General features: G+C 41.5%; 2 protein-coding genes across 2 annotated transcripts; both read right to left on the bottom strand.

Moving 5' to 3' along the window:
• Positions 1–3,990: 3,990 nt before the first annotated feature.
• On the bottom strand, positions 3,991–7,502 carry slc35e4 (solute carrier family 35 member E4). Its single transcript, XM_070925224.1, has 3 exons — positions 7,389–7,502; positions 6,554–7,164; positions 3,991–4,573 (listed from the first exon to the last, which is right to left on the bottom strand). Exons 2-3 carry the CDS (start codon positions 7,143–7,145, stop codon positions 4,041–4,043), a joined length of 1,125 nt encoding a protein of 374 aa, XP_070781325.1. The 5' UTR covers positions 7,146–7,164; positions 7,389–7,502; the 3' UTR covers positions 3,991–4,040.
• A 3,360-nt stretch (positions 7,503–10,862) lies between these two features.
• On the bottom strand, positions 10,863–20,437 carry osbp2a (oxysterol binding protein 2a). Its single transcript, XM_070924536.1, has 14 exons — positions 20,271–20,437; positions 18,938–19,143; positions 15,012–15,262; positions 14,691–14,859; positions 14,094–14,214; positions 13,923–13,989; positions 13,625–13,762; positions 13,280–13,525; positions 12,984–13,104; positions 12,696–12,799; positions 12,325–12,420; positions 11,674–11,858; positions 11,330–11,550; positions 10,863–11,005 (listed from the first exon to the last, which is right to left on the bottom strand). Exons 1-14 carry the CDS (start codon positions 20,435–20,437, stop codon positions 10,863–10,865), a joined length of 2,235 nt encoding a protein of 744 aa, XP_070780637.1.
• Between the last annotated feature and the right edge of the window lie 769 nt (positions 20,438–21,206).

Here is a 21,206-nt window from a genome sequence, read left to right as displayed (position 1 = left end):
GCAGTCTCCCCTCCTCTTGTCGCTGCGTCCTGGATGATGTCATGTAAAACTTTATGGGCTGTTCCCTCTGCCAAACTCTAGGTTGTTTTTTTTTAATCACAAGTTTCACTTTGTTACGCTGCATTTGGGAAAGTGCTGCAGTCAAATCTTTTGGGTGGAAAACAAAGAGTTAACAAGGGCCAAAAAGTGAGGAGCACTGCCTTATTCAGGCAAAAGGCTGACTAGTAGTCCCCTGTTTACAGAAGTAGAGGAATCTCTACAAGGGAGGACAGAGCGCACACACACACACACACACAATGTTTCCATCACTTCAGAGGACATTACATTGATTTACATTAATTTCCTGGAGACTTACTTAACCCTAACCTTAATGATTTACATTATGGACACACACACACACACAGATAGATACAAACATACACATCTGGAAGAAAACAACATCTGCAAAATACACTCTTCCAACTTCAGCTGTGATAATGAAGTGTTTAAAAGTCAAGGCAGGTTTAGGGAATGATCGAATCAGAAAGCAGACAAATTGCGCCACCAAGTGTTGAACACTCACAACTGCTTCATAATGACCTCACAGTGTACGACAACATGCTGAGTGCTTCAGCTGGCCGTTTTCACAGCAGACATGTTGGCTTGTTGAAGCAGAAAACACACAGGTGTTACCAATAACATTAACGACGGCTCTGTTCTGTTTATGTGTCCTAGTAGGCGGTGACAGTGAGTCGGCATGAACAATACCAGGACACTAAAACTGAAGCAGATAAATGGAATTCAGCCATGATTCATTTTATTGTTTACACCCGTGATTTTAACACTGTGACGTGTCAAAATAAGGCCTATCACTGTTTCTGGAGCGGCATGTACCGCTCAAACGATTAGTGGATTAATCGAATGGTAGATTGATAGAAAATTAATCAGCAACATTTTTTAGAATCAGTTATTTGTTGAAGGAATTGTATGAAGCAAAACTGCCAAAGTTTTGTTAGTTCCAGCTTATTTTTTTGTTTTGTACTGTTGGTCAGATGAAACAGCATTTCAAAGACGGCACTTTGAGCTCTCAGAACTTTCAATGGGCGCTTGACAGTTTTATTGACTAAACGCTTTACTATCAAAATCGACAGATTAATCGATAATGAAAATAATCATCAGTTGCAGCTTTATCTGTAACTTTTTCACCATCTCAATGTGTTGTATATTCCAGGATGTTATTGAATGGTTTCACATGGTAAACAGAAAATTACTGTTAACAATTTACAAAGTTGAAATAGCCTTTTATAGCCTCAAAAAGTACCATAAACATGTATTTAGAAGTCACACATTTTATCACAAGATAAAAAAATCTTTGCTCAATAGAGAGGGACATTGAATTATCTAAAAAATAAAGGGTTGGATTAGTCAAACCAGGACACTTACAGTAAGCGTTGACGGTCACTAAAATATGCAGGTGCAACAGAGAGAGTTGTCTGATCCACTACTCGGACTCAGGAATGAGGTGGTTGGTTTCGTTATTGTTTATTATACCAGTCCATTTATTTTTATTCAAGCAGTTGCAGATCATGTTTATATGAATCGCCCGTATCTTTGCCCCTGAACAGAAGCACCTGTGGCTGCTGTTGGCATTCAAAGAATTAACCAAAAAAATTGGACAAAATGACAAATCAAAAATCACTCCTTTCTCATCTACAGTATGTCCAAATAAGGCATGAGGCAAATGTTTCATTCTTAAACCAGTACATTTTACACCAGCCACATATGACTATAAAATACATAAATATAATAAAATAACTATTTACACACAACTAGCTTTGCAAACAATCAAAACCAGTATGTACACAGGAACCGTAGGTATGAACCTCGTCTGTTGCCCCACACTCAAAATCTACTCAACATGATATCCATGAGAACAAGCAGCCAAACTTCCACAAGTCTGTGATCATTTAACTGAGGTTATAAAACCAAAAAGTGACAGTTGAGGCTGTTCTGATCACACGTCAACATGAGAATGTGTTTTAAAACACGTTGACATCCGTGATCAGTTTACTCTTCTCTACTGAACACATTGACATCCATCAATCACATGCCGCAGTTTTATCATGGTTGTTGAAAAGCTGCTTGATCATATAGTTAATAGTTAATAATCAATGGACACAAGGGCATGACAAGTCCTATTTAACAGCTGAGGTATTCAATAATGTAAAAACCAATGAAATGATCTGCTGTACATAATCTTTAAACTTGTAATTGAGGATTGCTGACAACACCGTTTATTATTTTGAAATATTAAACCAACAAAGCCATTTATCAAACTGCAAAATAAAACCGTTTTGTATCTTTCTTGCACTATTTTCAACTGACTGGGGATTTCTGAAAAGCATCTCAGGTTTATATGATATGATGCTCAGGACATTTTATGAATGGCACCCTTGACATATCATCAGTGACACAAGTCAAATATTTCAACATACAATCCTGCAGTTATTCCTATGGCGAAATATGCAGAAAATGTGGCGGGTGTCATAAAATAAATGATGTATGGCTTTGTTAATTGTCATCTTGTGAGAGCTCAGACTGGATGTTAGCATGTCTGGTAACTGACAGAACCAGTGTTACCACACAGCTTTCAAAGTAAACATTTGGCATGCCCTACATGTAAGAGGGAGTGTACGGTAACAGACGTCCCAGGTCAGTTAAGATGCTTTCAGGAGCAGCGGCATGCAGTCTGCAGTCTTCTGCGTAGCATACCTGACTTTTCTCTAAAGAGAGAAGACAGGAGAGACCAGTGCCGTCTAATATCACATGTATGCATGTGCAAGACACTTGAGGACCAAAATCTACAGCATTACAAAGCCAGTGATTGCTATGGCCATTCAAAAAATAAATATCTTCTTCCACATAAATATTAAAAAGGGGAATAAAATGTTTTGTCATGAAATAAAATCAAGTCAACAAAATGTTTTTCAAATACTGGGAGAAAACACTGTCCAGCAGAAATCAGCTTTTCAAGATGTGCTGGCAACCAACTTTTTAAAAATGTCACCCACAAAAAAGGGGAAAATGAAACCTAACAAATGACATGGGTTAGGATTAAAGAAGCAGTTCAATCTTCTTTTCCCTCATCTCTTCCACAGGGAAACGACAGCTAAAGTTGAGTGACACTCCTTAGAGAACTTGTGAAGCTAATTATCGAGCAACGCTTCAGTGAGCGCGCTGTTGTAAAAGATGGAAATAATTGGACTAATTCTACAGAGACAAGCTTTTAAAGATGGTATGAGAACAGAATCTAGGCCTTAAGCGGGAAGCCACGCTGAGGTTCATAGGGGAGGACAAAACACAGTACTCAGGCCTCTTATCAAAAATGTGCTTCAGTAGGGAAAAAGAGGCCTCTCATTGCACAGAAATGTTGGCTTTCTCCATCATTGTAACTTCTGCCTCCATCCGTATTTAACAAGCTTCCCCGCTTCACATACCAACAAAAACAAAAAGCTGCCAAAAACCCCATCCCCTACCATGACAGGGCCAGGTGAATGTCAGGTAACAGTACTATTAATATATATTTTTATTACAAATTGTGCCCGCTCATTGCTCTCTAAGCCCCGCCCCCCTCAATGTCACACGCAGCCTGCAATATCCACGACAGCCACCCAAAACATCGATTAGAGCCCTCTGTAAATGAGAACATTTTCACAGTGGAGTAGTATGAGTGACAGTGTGAATACCTTATGAGGTATCGAACAGTTTAGTGTGCTCATGCATGCATATACCACTATAGGCTATGTATGAGTGATTTACAGATGAAGGAGAGAATTTAACCACCACCGTGATAAATAAAAGCAACCTTTTCCTCTCTGCAGATTCCACTTCTGTGTGACCAGAGGAGAAATAAATTGGCACAGTGGAAAAAAAAAAAAAAGATCGGTCACATCATCAGTGACGATGGCCTTATAAGGTCACACTCCCTCTGCTGCTCTTGAAGAACTCACACTTTATCATTTCATCCTTCAACACTTTATTCTCTCCTTCATCGTTTCAGTTCAGTCTATCTTGTCTTCCTGTTTCCCGTCCGTTCTCTGCTGATGATATGTTGGTTCAGAAGCACCACCCTTGTCCAAGTCCTCTCCGTTTGCTGTGTGAAAATCCACCTGTCCGGACTTTTTAGCTTTGGCCTTGCGTGCGTCCAGGTAGCTGACGATAAACTCTGAGTTCTGATAGATGAGCATGCCAGACAGTGTCAGCACCGCGCCGGCGCAGCTGAGGGCGGACAGTTCGCTGCCGAAAAGCAGCTGCGACAACAGCAGGTTTCCCACCACGCTCAAGTTGCCGAGGATATGCAGAGTGACGGCAGAGGTGAGCGTGATGACGCAGCAGCTGGCCAGGTTGTACATGACTGAGCCCAGGCAGCTGAGCAAGATAAAGACCCACAGGTGGCGGTCGTAATGCAGCGGCGACTCCAGCAAAGCCCAGTTCTCTAAAGCCAGAGCTGCCACGGCCAAGATGCAGAAGCTAGGAATGGACATCAGGTAGAGCAGGAACACAGAGTTTATTTTCTCCTCCTGAAGTAAGATGCCTGAGTAAACAGAGAAACATATGCAGTGGTTACAAACGTGACATAGTGTTTATTGACTTACAGTGTTTTATGTGTAAACAAAAGGTCATGTACTGCCAAAGTGTGCCAGAGACAAATAAAACTAACAAGTGAGAGAGGATGAAAATGGCTTGCTGAAACTTTCTTACTTCAAACATTATAAGAAACATACTCTATGTCAGTGGACTGTTCAGTTGATATAAGAGAAGGTTCCTGTGTTTTTCTAGTCAAATTAACAAGGACAGACTCTGTTCACCGATCAGCTTATTCAAAAGTGAAAATTATGCAAATCTCATGATAAAACGTGTGTGTAATATGCCTTCATGTCTGAACATGTAGGAAGCAAAACACTCCATGAAACCTCTTGATGTTTTAGTAAGAGCTAAGGCAGCTCGAACACCATGCACTCACTGTAAACACTTCATTGTGTTTATTGACGTACAAATGCTGTGAAAATGCTTTGACTCTGGGCCTTAAAGTGAAAAGATGTGCCCAACCAAAGTGGGTCAGAGAAAAGTACATTTATAAGGGAAACTGCTACAACAACAACAACAACAACAACAACTGAGAGAGGATGAAAATAGCTCGTTGAAACTTGAGACATCGTCGTGCTAGTTTGGCAACTAAGGATGGACTCAAAGTTCTAGTCATGATTAAAAATAAAAGTAATGTGCAGCAGTTTCAATCTACTCGACTTTGTTTACAAACGCTGCTCCAAAAGCAAAAGCAGGACTTGAATTTCCTTACTGTATATGTATTTATTTAACAGAGAAAACTGGCAACTTTCGAAACACATCTGCAGTCTTGTAGTACCTGCAGTACTGTTTGTCACTGAGCAGCTATACTGGACTACTTGGGGATTTAAACTGATGACCCTCTAGTCACAAGCCTGCCTCTGTAACTGCCCCTCCGCTCCTCCAGGTACAAAGTATGTAGCATTACATCCTTCTGAGCAAAACCGAATATCTGATTTTGTGTTGCATAACAATTAAATACAGGGCCTCTACATATTTTTAGAAACTCATTACTTTCTTTTTTCTTCTCCGGCAACTGCGACGTTGTGGAGACTAATGACGTTAGAGGGCCTAATCCACTGCACACAGAAACCAACTTTAAAGCACTTGCTTCCACAAATTCCTTCCCTGAGAGCACAGAACATTAGATAAGTGAGCACACTGGATGAACGTAGTAAAAGCACTACTCACTTGACATCAACTCAAGAAAGGACTCTGCCTCTTTCTCAGGACATGTAAAGCCATACATTCAATCTAAAAGTGGGTCTTTTGTACTGAAAGTCTCTTTATTTCACCTGGATAAACCGTTCCCAATACGGGATCATCTTGCAATAAAAGTTACTCAGTTTTTCTGGGCTTCTCTATTTGGAATTTCTTGAATGCAGTTTGTACAAATAGTCTATTAGGAAAACAGAAACATGGGTGGCAAATAAGAGAAACTTTTAAAAAGCCTCAATCCAATCTATCAGCTGACCAGATGATGAAACTCATCTGTCACTTTCAGCCTTTCTCGCCTTTACAGACCATCAAAAAAACAACACAATCAGTCAGACACAACAGATCGGCATGTTAACCCTGCCCACTCTGACTCACGTATATGTATTGATGTTTGTATCTTGTTTCCTAAGAAACCAGAAAATGTGCCACTGTGACACTTTCCACCTAAATGTGAGGGTGTGTTACTGGGCTGAGGAGTGAATCACTGAACCACTAAAAAGTTCCAGGACCGCAGACTGCTGCGGTGTCCTGCGGGAAACAGTAAAATAAACTCTCATGTCTAAGGCATGAAATTAAGTTTCCAGTAAGAAAATAAGTATTTAACTAACAAAGGATGCTTTCTATAGCAACAACAAAAACACAACTAAACAAAATGTGAATATCAACAGTCTGAGGTGACAAGCAGGACAGAAAGCACTTAGGAAGAAGACACAGTAAAAGCAGTACTTACTCTGCTGAATGGACTTGACACCCCTCAACATGGTGGCTGCAAACACAAAGAAGCAGCCGGTCTGATCAAACTGGACTTCTCCCATGATGCTGAAGGAGGCTCCCAGGCAGATGGGCATCATGGCTGTGTATTTGAGGAAGTGATGCTGCTTGCCCAAGATCAGCGTGGAGATGGCCAGAGTAAAGAGCGGGGTGGTGGTGTAGATCATTTGTGCAAATGACAGCTGGACATAGTTCAGACCCATGTTCCCAAAGGCGATACTGGCACAAAATGTCAGACTCAACAGAAACACCTTACATTTTGCGCTGGGGGTCAGGTCCTGCTCTCCAACCCCTCTGTGGCGGATCACCCGCAGTTTGATCAGCCCATAGTCCACCACTATGGCTGTCAGCATGTGCAGCGCTGACAGCAGTAGAGGGTACCTGAAGTTGTAAACGGCAAATATCCATTTGTTGAGGCTGGAGATGGTGGTTCCGGTCACCAGCCAAACAATGACAGCTGACAGCAGATGGAGCATCTCTGCGGGTGGCCTCCTCCTGCCTCTGTCTTGCAGAGTCGCCTCGCATTTTGAGAAGCCATCGGCGTTGATCATGTTCGTATCATTGTCCTCTCTAAAAGGAAAACACATGTTGAGTCCGTACCTCTAATTTCCAAAAGAAATGCATGTCCAAACCGGCAGGTTTCGTGCTATAAATCGCGAAAACAACCTGCGACACAGCCGTTTTTCTCCTCTGCGGTGTAAGCTAGCCTTTGTTGTTCAGTAGATCTGTATTTTTCAGCACCGCCTACAGACACGTGTTTCTATTTTGCATGGCGGGCTGGTTGTGTAACTTACCCTGTGCAGGCAAAATGACATACGCTGGACCAGGAAGACACGCAGAGGGGAGGAATGAGGAGAGGGGAGAGGTGTTCAGGGCGGGCTGGAAAACAATACGCGCCTTCTCCACGACGGGGACTGAGGGGATTGGTTATTATCCTGACATGCAGAAATGGACTGACGGTGACGACTAGGTGTGATGCACCAAAAACCTCAGCAGTGTAGTAAACATCATGGGTAAACTTAATGTGCGCCTGTATCTAAATAGTATACATATCAGACGGCGCGACAGCAGCAGCAGCTCGCATGCGTTATGTTTTTGGCTGGCTTTAAATAGCAGCTTACTTCATTGCCCGAGGAGATCTTGTGATTCCCTTTCCCGGCACTGTGGCAGAGGGAAACCCTGACAACTCACACTGTGTTATTCACAAACACGAACTCGCTTGTTACTGTGATGCTGTGCGGTTTTGAATTAACGTCACTGTTAAGTTACGTCAAACAAAACGGCTCGGTAACCGTTAACACAAGAGCACAACAGTCCGTTTGTCTGCCAGAATAAAAGGGCGGGTTACGTTAAGTGACCTCTACCTATGGACTGAGCTGTCACTTGACACCAGACAGCTGTGTGTCTTTCTGCCCTCGGCGTGTGCTGTCATGCTAACATAAGCTAGCAACCCTTTCTAGTGCTTGTTAGCTAGCGTCAGGTGGTTAGCTAGATACAAAACAAAAGTACTCCTAGCTTGAGCGGTGTTAGCTTCTACTCGTACAGTGAACGTTAGCTTCATTAAGACTGCGGCCAGTGACATTTTCTCAAACTGTGCGCTTCGTCGTATTATTTACCTTGTTATCACACTGGCAGCATCCCCCAAATATCCGTCAGTCGATTTACCAGCCAAGCCGAGGCGGACGCACTTCAGTGTTATTGGATGGTTGATTTTAAAGGGCAATGCCACTCATTTACAGGCGGCTGATTCAGTGCACGGTGCAAGCCGAATGCAACCTGTCTGTTCTGTGCAGGTTTTGAAGTGTTGGAGCTTCACATCATCATGAACCATCCAATGAGAATGATGAATAGCGTGCCAGTCATCATATGAAGAGTTCAGGGTGGGATAGGAAACATTCAACATTTAACAACAATTGGCTTCAGATGCAGGAACGTAAAGCCCTGTTGAAATGAATGCAAACCTGGTGGACTTTTTAACAAATAAACCAAAATTTGACAGAAAAAGATTGTTCACAATTCACATACATTTTGGCATACTCGCAGGTTGACAGCAGAGAAATTTCCCAAGAGAAAGTTGTTGTTGGCCTCGAGGTGTCATGACAAACACAGTTTCTCTGGACGTCTTCTGCATCATCTGTCTCTTGTGAGTTAAAAGATTTAAAAAACATTGGTTTTGACAGTAAACAACAGCACGGTGACAGCTTTATGTTTTTATTTGAGCTCAAAAATGTCATGTTTTTGAGGTCATTGGGCACAAAAGGTGAGTTCACATCATGTTTCAGAAAGAGTCCACAAACAATTAGCTAGGTGAAGAGGCTTTTCACTACAGAGCACTCTAAATCATGCATAGCTATATGTTGCCATGGAAACCTTTGAGTTTATGTAATATGTATCATTACCTGAAGGAAAACAAAACATTGTGCTTTATTTGAACAACACCTTATTTGCATCATCATGATTATATACAGTATCATATAAACGTATATTCATACTTTATTCTTCCTCAACATCTCAGTATACAGTCTTGACTCCATTTAAGATTGTTTACACAAATAGAGTTTAACTAGTGACTAAAATGTGAATGTTCAAGTAATGTGAAACAATATTGTCTTACAGTGATATAAATTAGGTGATTCTGTTTCTATTATATACTTGCTATATACAGGCCAAAACCAACTAGGCAGTCATACATGTCATAATACACAGTAAGCTTAAAACTATAAATAAACAGGTTATTATTGGTTATAGAATGTATATTTACTACTAATGTACATCAGTGCTTGCTTGCACACAAAAGCTTTAGCATATTTATTGCTAAGCCCTTCATTCATTGTTTTCTTGACTGATGTGCGTAAATCAGATTTCTTTACATTACTATCATTGAGCTAATGGAATAATGTTACTAAAACACACCTCTTGTGCTGCATAAAACTCCTTTCTGACTTGGAAGTATTTTCTTCTCAAGTGACTGTGCCGTCGTGTTATTGCTGACATGTCCAAATAATGCAACACTATTTTAAAGATAGGAACCACTCATAGAACTAACCAATTCTACTGTTTTAACTAGGGGACACAAGATTGTTGCTACGTACCAAGATGATAAACCCTGATATTTTGAGTACATTTTAAACAAAATCAAATAAAGTACACCCTGAAGTATACATGTACGTCCCCTCAACAGAAAACATAGCTTGCCTGATTTCTATAATCTGTACAGAAGTTGATGCAGTACTTACTAGGGACTTACTACTTTATTACATAATTAAGGCTAAAATTACTATCGAGCACCAATATACTTCCTTGCTGAAGAAAATATCCCCCAGGTTTAGCAGATTTATACTTAAGTCTTAGATATTTGAAGTGGTACTCCAGCTTTTACTATTGCACTTCCATAAAGTTTGGGGACACAAATTTAAAAGTGAGTGGTCAAAATAGATGCAGCAGAGGTCGAGATATCCTGACTTTTAGTTCTTAGTATGGGTCAAGCACCTAAAATGCTGCATCCTACATTTCCCATAATGCAACTCAACAGTGTCTTTAGTTAGACCCTCCCAGGTTGGTAAACTTTTCAAACTCCATGCCCACAGTTTGTAACACAGGCTGTCTGTTACAAATGTGTACAAGTCCAAGACTGGACAGTAACTGTAAATCCTTCAACCTACGGTTTAGTTTCAAGAAGTAGAAGAAGAATCAGCAGGATCAATAAATTAAGTTCTGCTGTGAAAAAGCCTTCTAGTGCAGAAGAATGCTTAGTCCTGCTACGGTCCTCTTTAAAGCCTGGCATCTCAGTCAGAGCCCAGCATGAGGAACATGTTGTTCCAGCTTTGAGGAGAACAAGTCATTCAGTGCTTGTACTAAAAGATATGCGACACTCCTTGCCCCCAAGTTATCCCTTAATAATTTCTCTGTAAAGCGTATGTCAATATTTTAGTCCCTCCCACACAAACAGACACACATGAGAACTCTATGTACTCTCAGAAACTAGTTCTCTGCAGTAAGCGGACGCACACAAACTGAGGCCATGCATTCTGAAAACACAAGTTCTAAGAGAGCAGAAGAGAGTAGAGGAGTAAGTGGAAGCAGGAGCTAGTGTTGTGCTTGAAATTCCGGGAGCAAAGTCTACTTTCAGTGGCTGGTTCACTCACTCACACACACACACACACACACACATTCCCACATAAACAACTGTCCATAACTCACAGAGTGTCCTTTCATCAGGAGGAACCACTCAGCCTGTCTAATGCCACGGTGTAAGGGGAACTTTTGTCCTAGAAGATCTCAGGACATTGGCTCCAGTCCTGTCTTTCTTTGGCCTCCCAGTAGCCTCCCCTGTAGACGTAGGTACTTTCTCTGGTTGTATCATCTGTCCTCTTCTCAAACCACAGCGGCTGGTAACCCTCGAAGTCTTGCCCTAATGACACAGAATCATGTTTTCACATGACTTGAATATGTGCTATTTTGTCTTACTTTCTCCTTACACTCTATTGTACTCTTCATGGAAAATAACCAGAACTCTGTCAAAAGAAAGCTGAATCCAAATTACTGGACTTAAGTTTGGATTAAAGACGTTTCGTCAAAACACCCACTGAAGCTGTAATCTTACTTACTCATTTTAGCCTTTGACAGTAAAACAGCCTTCTACTATCAAACTGTGCATGCATCGTTCTGCACAGTGAGGCTCAAACATAGTAAAGTAAAATTACAATAAGCAAAGCACATTTCTGAGTGTTCTCACCTTCCTCCAGGGCCTGATTGGCTTGCGCCTCCCTTCTTTTCCTCTCCAGCCTTTGACACTCCTCCAGACGCTGCTTCTGGCTGTTTGCTTCATCCCACAGACCCGCCTCCATCAGCCGCTGGTCTGGCCGCAGACGACTGTCAGTGGGTGCGACGCCCTCCTCTGGCTCGTTGAGAGTCAGAGCCAAGGAGGAGAAAAAGTGCATGTTCTCTGCATTATCTCTGTAGAATAAAAGATAGAAGAGAAAACACGTTAGGACAAACAGTCAAACAGAAAGGGAGGAGAAACAGGAGAGGACAGATCACAAAGGTCAGGAGGAAATGTGTTGGATAAGATAAACATACGGGAGAGGATATTTCTTCCACAACAGTTTGGGCTGAAGGGTCTGATAAACTGTCTTTTGTTTGCCTTCTGAGCCTCCGCATCCCTGGCTGCTGTCCACTATTTTGGCACTCTCCATCTTGTCATCCCAGGTTCCTGACAGGATGTACCGGGCTGTGCCCTCTCTGTCCTCTATGACTCCTGTCACCTAGAGACACCAGAGAAGACGACACACAGGAAGAGATGGGTTACATGCACGCTCTGACTGCTACGCACTGACATATTCACAGCTAGGTGCTTTTCCTCTCTCATCAGAGTTTGACTGTGTTTGAATCATTTATCAATTGTGCACATTAGACTATATCAAACAGAACAACATTTTAATGGATAATATATACTCTTAGGCCCCTGCTCCTCACAAGCTGACGAGTCCATGACTTCTTTCTAGTTAGATGCTGATATTAATATGACAAACATATTTCAGGGATAGAACATCTCTTGAAGGTTATCTACATTAATTATCTATTAACGTATCAAAAAACAATATTAGGCAAGAGTGACACTAGATCTGCTAAAAATGAGACTTTTGCCGTAAGTGTAAAACTGTGTATATTCTGTGAAAACTGAATGAAGACAACCAACAAAGATGCTAGCTGTCAGTACAACAGACTTACTTTACGCGGGGCTTCTCTGGAGAAGTAGCTGTAGGGGGAGAATTTAAGACGGCAGGTGTCCTTGGTAGTGTTGTTTACAATGTCAATGTCCCCAGACTGCCAACAGCAACAGACAGGAAAACAGATGTGACTTAAAAGTGTATGACGACCCAAATTACTTCCCTCAGTAACACAACACAAACACACACACCCACCCCCACTAACCCTATGCAAAGCAAAGTCAATTTTGTAATTTCCTTTGTTTTGCCTAATTCTACAGTCTAATCTCTTCTTATTATTTTCACTACTCTCAAAATAAGACTCACACACAAGTCAGAGACAGGTTGCGTTTTTGACAGTTAAAAGTAGGAAAACACTTTAGAGGGGCACACCTGATCAATCCAAAGTTTGCCCACAATAATGTTGTGCACCGTTGACGTCACTTTGCTCCACACATAATGGTTTCCACTTGAGTGGAACTGCAGGTGAATGTTTCCTACAGTGAAGAGAAGGATGACACACAAACATCAAAAAGGTGTGTACCGTAACAGTTTTAGAATTACCTGAAGATGGTAAATTATTCATGTTCATTCAAGGTCATATGCGGCCTGTAGTGGTATATATTATACAGTATATTGAACTGCATCAAGGTAAATTCCTGACTTCTACCTCTTTCTTACCTAATGGCACGACAGAAATATATTTCCCACGAAACTTGCTATCAATAGTGATATGCTGCCACAGGGTCCATCCTCGCTGTGACGTCACATGGTGGGCAGCAGCTGGTGGGTGGTGACTGACCTTAGAGTGAAAGGTATCAGCTGGTGTCAGCAGAGGCATTATAGACTTCATGCTGTATTTATATTTTTGTACTTCGCCACGGGGTAATTTTATCTTTCTACAAGTGAAACCACAAGTATCTGTGTGCATAAAATATGCCTTTAAGGATATGTGTCCGTGTTTGTCTTTGCCTAACCTGCTCGGAGACGGAGCGATAACCATACTCCTCCAGCCGGTCCAGCTCGTAAGTCTCTCCCATTAGAGGGTTGAAGGGCTTGGCCGTACGATGGACTGTGGTGGAGTAGGAGGAGACAGAAAAGGCAGCAACCAGGCACATCTGCTCCAGAGAGGAGTCACAGCGAGCTGCCCGGTCCAGAATCTCGCTGTACTCCAGATCCTCAGTCAGACGCTGCAGCATTGACAGCGGCTCATTGAAGTTTACCTGCGATCACACACAAACAGAAGAGGTGGCCTGTAAGTGGTGCAGATAATTCCACAAAAACTATATCACAGCCAGTTTTATACTATGTTTTTCATTTACAGGCATGGGTATCTTGGACAGGTCTTTGCCAATACAGTTCTTCATGATGCTCCATAGGTTAAGGGAGTAATTTGGTTTGTCAGGAATACGACTGCGTCTTGTTCTTCGTAGCTGCATGTGGTTTGTGCCTGAGGTATCCTGAAAAAAATAAGACAATACACAAAGGTTTAGTGCATGTAAAAACTGAGACACAAAAACAAAAGGCCAGTTATTTTTCATGTGTGTAAGTGCATATGGGTGTGTATAGCAACAACAAAGTTACATTTATTGTATTAGTGTAAGCATGCGTGGGACCTACGTTCTCATTGTGAGTCCAGTCATTGGAAATTCCTCCGCTCATCATACTCTGATTACTCCCTGAGCGCCTGCGAGGAAGCAACATAATTTAAATACAGTTCAAATTAACTGTGCTTGTGGCTGATCGAGACCAGCGGCTCTGAGATGACTCTGTATGGAGATGATGTCTCACTTGTGCTGTATGTCACTACTAGCAGTCACAGTTATGAATGCAGGGGAGTCCTCCATGGCATCGAAGAACTCTGCCTCGTCATTCTCATCACTCTCGTCCCCCTCCTGAGACCGCTCCGCACCTACGGCAACAAACACAGGACAAAGGGAATGGGTTAATATAAAAATCACTTGTGATTTACAGTAGTTGCTGCCTTGATAAGTTGGAACCACTGTAAAAGCATGTAACGTGGCTCCAAAAAGTCTAAAAAAACTCCAATATTAATTGGCGGACATTTACTAAGATATTTGCTTCACACTACGAACTATGGCCTCAGAATGTGTGTTAAGTTAGCACAAGTGACAATCAAACAAAAAACAAACATTATACTAAAGTGGTAGTTAAGTAGGGCTATTTTGTTATTAGGTGTTAGGTGTCTTTTACTTTGTTTTACCATGTAGATAAATTCACACAAAAAATCTTTTTTATTATTTTATATTATTTAAGTCTGAGCCACATTTCTGTAATAGACATGCATCACTTCTACTGGCCAGAAGAGGGCCATATTCTTATTCTGTGAGACTATACTTCAGAGGCAGGGAGAGTGATGTGTCTCACCAGTATATGAGGTGGGGTTCTCCCTCCAGGCTCTCTCTAAGCTGTTGTGCTGTTTGGCTAACTGTTCGATGGTCTCCTCCAGATGGTGACGCTGCTCTCTCTCATACTGCAGGGCCTTCTGCCACCTCCGGCTGTGAGATTCCGCTACGTCCAGAAAGTCACGACAAGCCTGAGGTGTGAACACAACACACATCAAAAGATGCAGGCAGCAAAGCCTTCAAGCTCAAGCTGCATTCCCTCATTAAGAGAGACATTTGCAACCGACCAGCCTCCCATTTACAGTAGTTATACTGGCTGGGGCTTTGCATTGTGTGAACTCACATTGATCATAGCATTGGAGGTGATGCGGAAAAGGGTGGCTCGCTCATTAACAGCTTTCACTTTGTCTGCACTGTCAGCGGATCCACGGAGTTCCTCGAGTTCGCTGAGGGAGCGCTGGAGGGCGGCGCCGTGTTTTCCTATCAACTCATTACAGGTGCTCAGGTCATCTAGCTTGCTGGCCAGAGTCTTGAGCACCCCTTGGGTTAGGGCACGGTCCTCCTGAGGTACAGGGCCTTCATCTCCTGAGTCATCTTCAGATGAAGACAGAAAAAGAAAGGCAGTGCCCAAATTACATAATTTACCAAAGAGTCTAGGGTATTATTAGAGGTTATTCATGTCTGAACACTTTGGGTGTTTATGGTGGTGAAATGAAAACATTTTAAATCCTCTAAATTTAGATTGAGATTGAAAGTGTCTGTGGGGAACGGATGGAAGAAGATAATAACACTTCACACCCTGATCCCCCACACCACTTCCTCTACAAGATCGGAAAGCTGTGAATGAACACTGTTGCCCTGGAAACGTGGGCCTGTGCAATCAGGAGGCTAGGCTATTTTTAGAAGAAAAGGGAGAAAAAAAGATGACGCACTACCCTTTCCCTCCTCTCTTTCACTCTCTACCCCTTGTTGGCATGAGCTGAGCCGTCAGTCTCAGGGATGTTAGAAGGAGAGCAGGGAGACCGGACTGATTACTAGGCATCACAAAAGACATCTGACATCAACTTGAAAATACCTAAACTACTTGAACCCTACAGCCCTCATATTGACCCTCTTTTTAAAATTCAGAAAAAAGCTAGATAGTTAGACAAAACAATTTTCTTTGGTCCACTTGTTTACTGAAGCTAAATCACTATTATAAGAGAATTCTTTGGCTTTTGACTTTTAAATAAATTCTGAGGCTTTTAATAGTGCTTGTCCACATAGTAATAATGCACCTGTGAAAGAGTCTGTCGGTTGGAGATGTACTCTATTAAAAGCCTCTCAGTGAAAAAAGACATCAGTTTAAAAAAGACCCTAGATTGAAGCCACCTAAAACGCTCTACTGTCATTAGTACAAATTTAGATAACGGCTGGTTTCACACTGTGGACAGTTATAAATGTCACCACAAATAAACCATCTTTAAAATGCAAACGACTGCCTCCATCATATGTAATGGAACCTTTCTAGGTCAAAACATTTCTTCTCTGCTAAAAGAAACAGATTGTGTGTGCGTGTGTAATCTGAAAACTCCCGAGCACGTTGACTGAATCTAGGCCAGTGTCTGCACTGCCCGTGAGTACCACAGCAGGTATACAAACTACTACACTCTATTAGAGGAGGGGGAAAAGAAATAAAAACAATCAGGGCAAACTGGATTAACAAAGTCTCAGGAGGAGAAGATCAAAAAGAGAGGGTGGAAAATCCTTCAGGCATCTGTAATGGTTTCATGACCCATATACAGTCGAGAGAAAAAGCTCTTACTTGACTTATTGTGCTCAAGGTGTTACAACAAATACACAGACCTGTGTACATATTCTGAATTTGATCCAGCTGCTGTCCAAGCTGTTTATATGGAGATACACTTCCTCTTACAGCCATAATACACACATCTATGGAATAATAACATACATGTAGGGGGAGGCTGACTGGTCTGGTCTGTGTACTAATGGGTTATTTTTCACGCAGGACACCGGAGAGTCTGAGCGAAATTGGTGACTCATCGTTGAATCAACACACCCACAGGTGATAGAGGGAGCACCAATATGGACACAGTGTGGGAAGAGAGAATCAGAGTTAAAAATCAGGGGATGAACTGTAAGCTTCTGCAATACAGATGAGGCAGTCAGAGTCTGACCGTAATATGTTAAAATCTTGCTGTAGCACAGCCTGAGCTTGTAAACAGTTATTTTGATTCACTCTACAAGCACATATTAAACTTTCACCCTGGATTTAATGGTTGTCAGAGAGGTTTGAATTTTGTTTTACAACATACTATGACTATGTATATGTATTCTAAAAAAATGTATGCATGGGTTGATGTGATAGCTATTACAAGATAGGTGCCTGATAACTTCCAGCAGCATCCACTTAATTACTGCTGTTCTACTCCACTTTTAGCCAATTAATTTGCCCTGCTATTATGGCTGCTAAGCCCATGACCAAAGGCTTGTGCAATAATAATCTGTGATCACATCACTGTTCACCAAAACACACAAGGATTTGTGTCTGTTTGCTTGAGCGTGCATACACGTAACACACAAGTTACTCTGTCTAAAATTGTGTGAAGCAGACAGTATTATCAATGATTGTTCAAGAATAAGACATTCGATTAGCAGGATATTAACATGCATAGCCATGGTAATATTATAAATCTATAATAAAATGTATTTATTGAAAACAATCAAGACAAAACATACAGTAACAGCCCTGTGAAACACAATTTCTGGACCATGGGGAAACATGGGGGAGAAAAAGTAAGGCTGTGTAAAATCTTCTCACTGCGCTCAGCTCCTTAAATCCTGTTTAGTATTTTGGCTGTAAGCACTACCAGTGAGTCAAAGTGCATTGTTATACAATGGTAGGTACAGCATAAACACCTCACACATCAGTCATGGTCTCCATATGCTAACATGGTCAAAGTAACAGAAAACACTGATTTGCATCTTGCAGGTGCAAACCTTTTAGTCAGCATTAAAGAGCGCTTAAAGGCACGCATCTCTGTGGTGTATACAGCAGCTGCATTTACAGCAGCGGTATTTACAGTATGATCCTGAGAAAAAGCAGGATTCAAATCAGTCGGAAACAAAAGAGACAAATATGGCACATTCAACTGAGAATTATTGTTAAATATTACGCTGCCATTTTGTTAACTTCAAAGCAAAATCTGTCCAGTGAGGAATCCAATCAGCACATTTACAGCCAAACTTACTGAACTCCATAAACAGACACTCTTTTACAGCAATTACAAACACACATACACACACGTCAGCAAGCATGCGAGGACACAGCTTGTCTTAATTATTATTCTGCTCTTAGTAAAATAATTAACAGGTTACTTACAAGGTGACACTCATTGAAAAGGCTGCACTCGTGTCTCCCTATTGTCGACAGAGAGTATATGGTGAAAAATATTTTCAATGAAAATCCTCACGCCCTCTCTTTTTCTTACCCCTCCTGCTACCAGAACAGGAGGAGGAGTCAAAAGGAAGGTCATTTCATTCAACTCTCTGTCGTCATACTGAAGGAGAAAGGGAGGGAGAAAGGAGACGGAGTGGGAGGGAGGAGGTAGCTGCATGTTTGTGCACATTTGTGCAGCGGAGAGGGAGAGAAAAAGAGAGAGGGAGAAGAAAAACCCCAATGTGTATCTTTGCTCCTGTTTTTTTTCTTTTAAATGTCCACAAGGAACAATTAAGGATAGACAGCAGCAGACAGAAAATGTCTCCCAGACTCATAGAATACAAGACATATTATGTTATGTTATTTTATATCATATTTTGTGATAGGGTCCTGAGGTAAAAAGGGAATATTTTATAGCTGAAGGAATAAGTAAATTAAAATCATGTGATTACACACATCACACACTTGCCCCAAATGACCGTTTTCATGAGAACATATTGAACAACACTGCCCTCTTGTGGCTTGTTGTTTATATATAACACTAAAGGCTACACATAAATAAAATACGCATTTAGGTAAGTGGGTCTTGGTTGCATGAGCCTGCATTCAGGTTACAGCTAAAATTAGTTTGTCTACCTCAGACTTTCTCAGGTGAACCATGTTGTTTCTTTGAAGTACATATTCTTTGTACCTGGACAGTGCTCTGTGTGTGAACATTCACCACACATTAGTAGAGTAGTAGTAAATCAAAATTTTGAAGACTGACACTCCGACACACTGTACTGTCCGAAACACACGGGTGACACAGAATATGAAAATGACCTTCTCACCTGAGTGATGCATCAGGAGAGTGGCATTGGCCTTAGCTTGCTGCAGGGCTGATGCCCATCGCTGACATTCTCCCTCGGACGTGGCCTTCAGGTGGTAGCTTCGGCCCCCACTAGTTAACACCAGGTGGCAGGTGTCACCCACCTCGATGTGCGCTGTTGCCAATGGAATGGTGCCCCGGCAGGTGTGTGCCATCTCTGCCTGAGTCCTGAGGGAAACAAACAAAACAGTTGGAGAAAGGATGAGTTGTTAGTAGTGGCGTGTGGCAGCAGAACAATGCTTGGTCTCCATGTTAAAACGGGGCAGATCCGTTTTTGAATGATTTCAAAGTAGTTTAGTTAAAATAGCATCCCAATAAGTCTGTCAAACAAATTAAGCCTCAATAATGAAGCCTTTTCTCTACAGACAAGCTTTGGACAATTTGTACCCTACATTTCTCTAGAGGTTTTGGACAATATGTACTGTGGCTTAACACTTTGACCTTTTGTCTTACATGATTATGGCCCGTTAAATGAAGATTTCGTATATTATTGTACTGATTTTTTTTGAAGATAGGCTTCATGGTTTGTGTATGACATGTAAAACACAAAACATGGAGAGGGTATACATTTTATCACATTGCATGCCACTTAAGCTAAGTAAAATTACACAATTCGTACATGGGATAATTCATATTCAAAATTTATAGTTATAGTTTAACTAGTATGTAGCACATAGTGAGACTACAACTTTTACCTCTGTTTTAGAATTCTGTTTTGCATTATCATTGTGAATAATGTTAATGTTTACTTAGGTAAGTTACCTGTGACAAATAGATTTCTTTTCCTCTTCCTGCGTCTCACTCCATTATTTATCATTATCATTATTATATCGGATACAGTTAACACTATGTCATTTCTTTGTCGTTTGATTTCAACAAACGAATAAAACTCAAAATCAACTAGCTTAAACTAGCCAATTAGCTAGTTAATATATATATATACATTTAGCTTGATATACTGTATGAAATCCGCATGAAATAGGTTAAACACTGTATGTAAGCTAGGTTAGCTGTTAAATTAATATTATTATTCACAAGTCATAAATCGTAATTTTTCATCTTACAGCTATGACTCAGGTGAATTTTGTTGTTGCTCATTCAAGGCACTCCCTTTTCGGGCCAGATAGGGTAAAAAGTTTTCCCCATTTCAAACATCCCTTTTGCAACAGATCACCTCTGCCAACGTGCCGCTGACAAATTTAAACATCATAAACTTTTCATGTCAACGGAATAAATAGCTATAAAGGGAGTCAGGTCAAAGCACAACGGTCGCTGTAACCGTTAGTTTCCGTTACCTATAGTAGGACAGCAGGCCGTTACTAAGGACGAACCACCGCCGCTGGTAGCCCTTCAGGTAGTTGGTCCATTTAAAGAGCCAGCCTTTGTAGGTATCATTACACGACGGCAGGTGGAGGAGCCCCGGGAGCGTCGGGGAGGGCAAACTCTTCACCAGCTCGTTCATTTGCTGCTCTTGGCCGCAAACGTTACTCCAGCGGGATGGACGGAGAGCCGGAGCAGTTTCTGTGTAGTTGCTGCCCGTCAACAGCTGTATCCGTTACCTTTAGCTAGCTGCGTGAGTGAGCCAGCTGCACTGCACTGTATCCTCCGCTAAAGCTACTGTTAGCTTGCAGCTGTTTGGTGAAGCCCTGTCCCACCTTTTTACCCCGAAGTACTTTTAAAAATAGCTAGTAACGCTAAATGTTTCTGCTAGGACGAGACATAACAACCACATTATTACATGAAACTATGCCAACGGGTGAGCCTGCACTTTGACTGCGTGTAATATTAAAGCGTGAGGATGTGAGGGGGGGGGGGGGGGGGGGGGGCATGATGACGTCCTTATCACAGGACTGTAGCATATGGGTGCAGGTCTGTGTGTGTGTGTGCGTGCGCGTGTCACACATATGGCATTTACTGCGATTTTCTACATCACTGCAAAGGTCTGTCGGTGGAAGACCACAAATTATTAAAAAACAAATTATTAATTTCAATATCAGGCCATGACAAAAAAAATGTAATACAAGTAAGAAATCTAATTCAGCTTTGAGAAAACCTTTAATACGTCTGAGGAAAGTAGGAGTTATGAGATTGAATTTCACAGTAAAACGGTTCAGAGGTGAAAGTTAAAGCTCTGAGAAAAAGTCAGAATTCAAGGATTTAATTCACAGTTTTCAAAGAAATCATAATTCAGAGATTTAGGGCACAATATTGAGACTAAAGTCAGAAGTTGT

Source organism: Enoplosus armatus, chromosome 18 (genome assembly GCF_043641665.1).
Source record: "Enoplosus armatus isolate fEnoArm2 chromosome 18, fEnoArm2.hap1, whole genome shotgun sequence".
Lineage (NCBI taxonomy): Eukaryota > Metazoa > Chordata > Actinopteri > Centrarchiformes > Enoplosidae > Enoplosus > Enoplosus armatus.
The sequence above is the reverse complement of the archived record's forward strand: the minus strand, read 5'-3'. Positions and strand labels throughout refer to the sequence as shown.

Coding starts and splice junctions, on each gene's coding strand:
- slc35e4 (XM_070925224.1), bottom strand. CDS start 7,145: ATGATCAACGCCGATGGCTTCTCAAAATGCGAGGCGACTCTGCAAGAC. Junction 4,574..6,553: donor TGTCAAGTCCATTCAGCAGA/GTAAGTACTGCT, acceptor CTGTTTACTCAG/GCATCTTACTTCAGGAGGAG.
- osbp2a (XM_070924536.1), bottom strand. CDS start 20,437: ATGAACGAGCTGGTGAAGAGTTTGCCCTCCCCGACGCTCCCGGGGCTC. Junction 19,144..20,270: donor GGCCTGCTGTCCTACTATAG/GTAACGGAAACT, acceptor TGTTTCCCTCAG/GACTCAGGCAGAGATGGCAC. Junction 11,006..11,329: donor CAATCAGGCCCTGGAGGAAG/GTGAGAACACTC, acceptor CTGTGTCATTAG/GGCAAGACTTCGAGGGTTAC.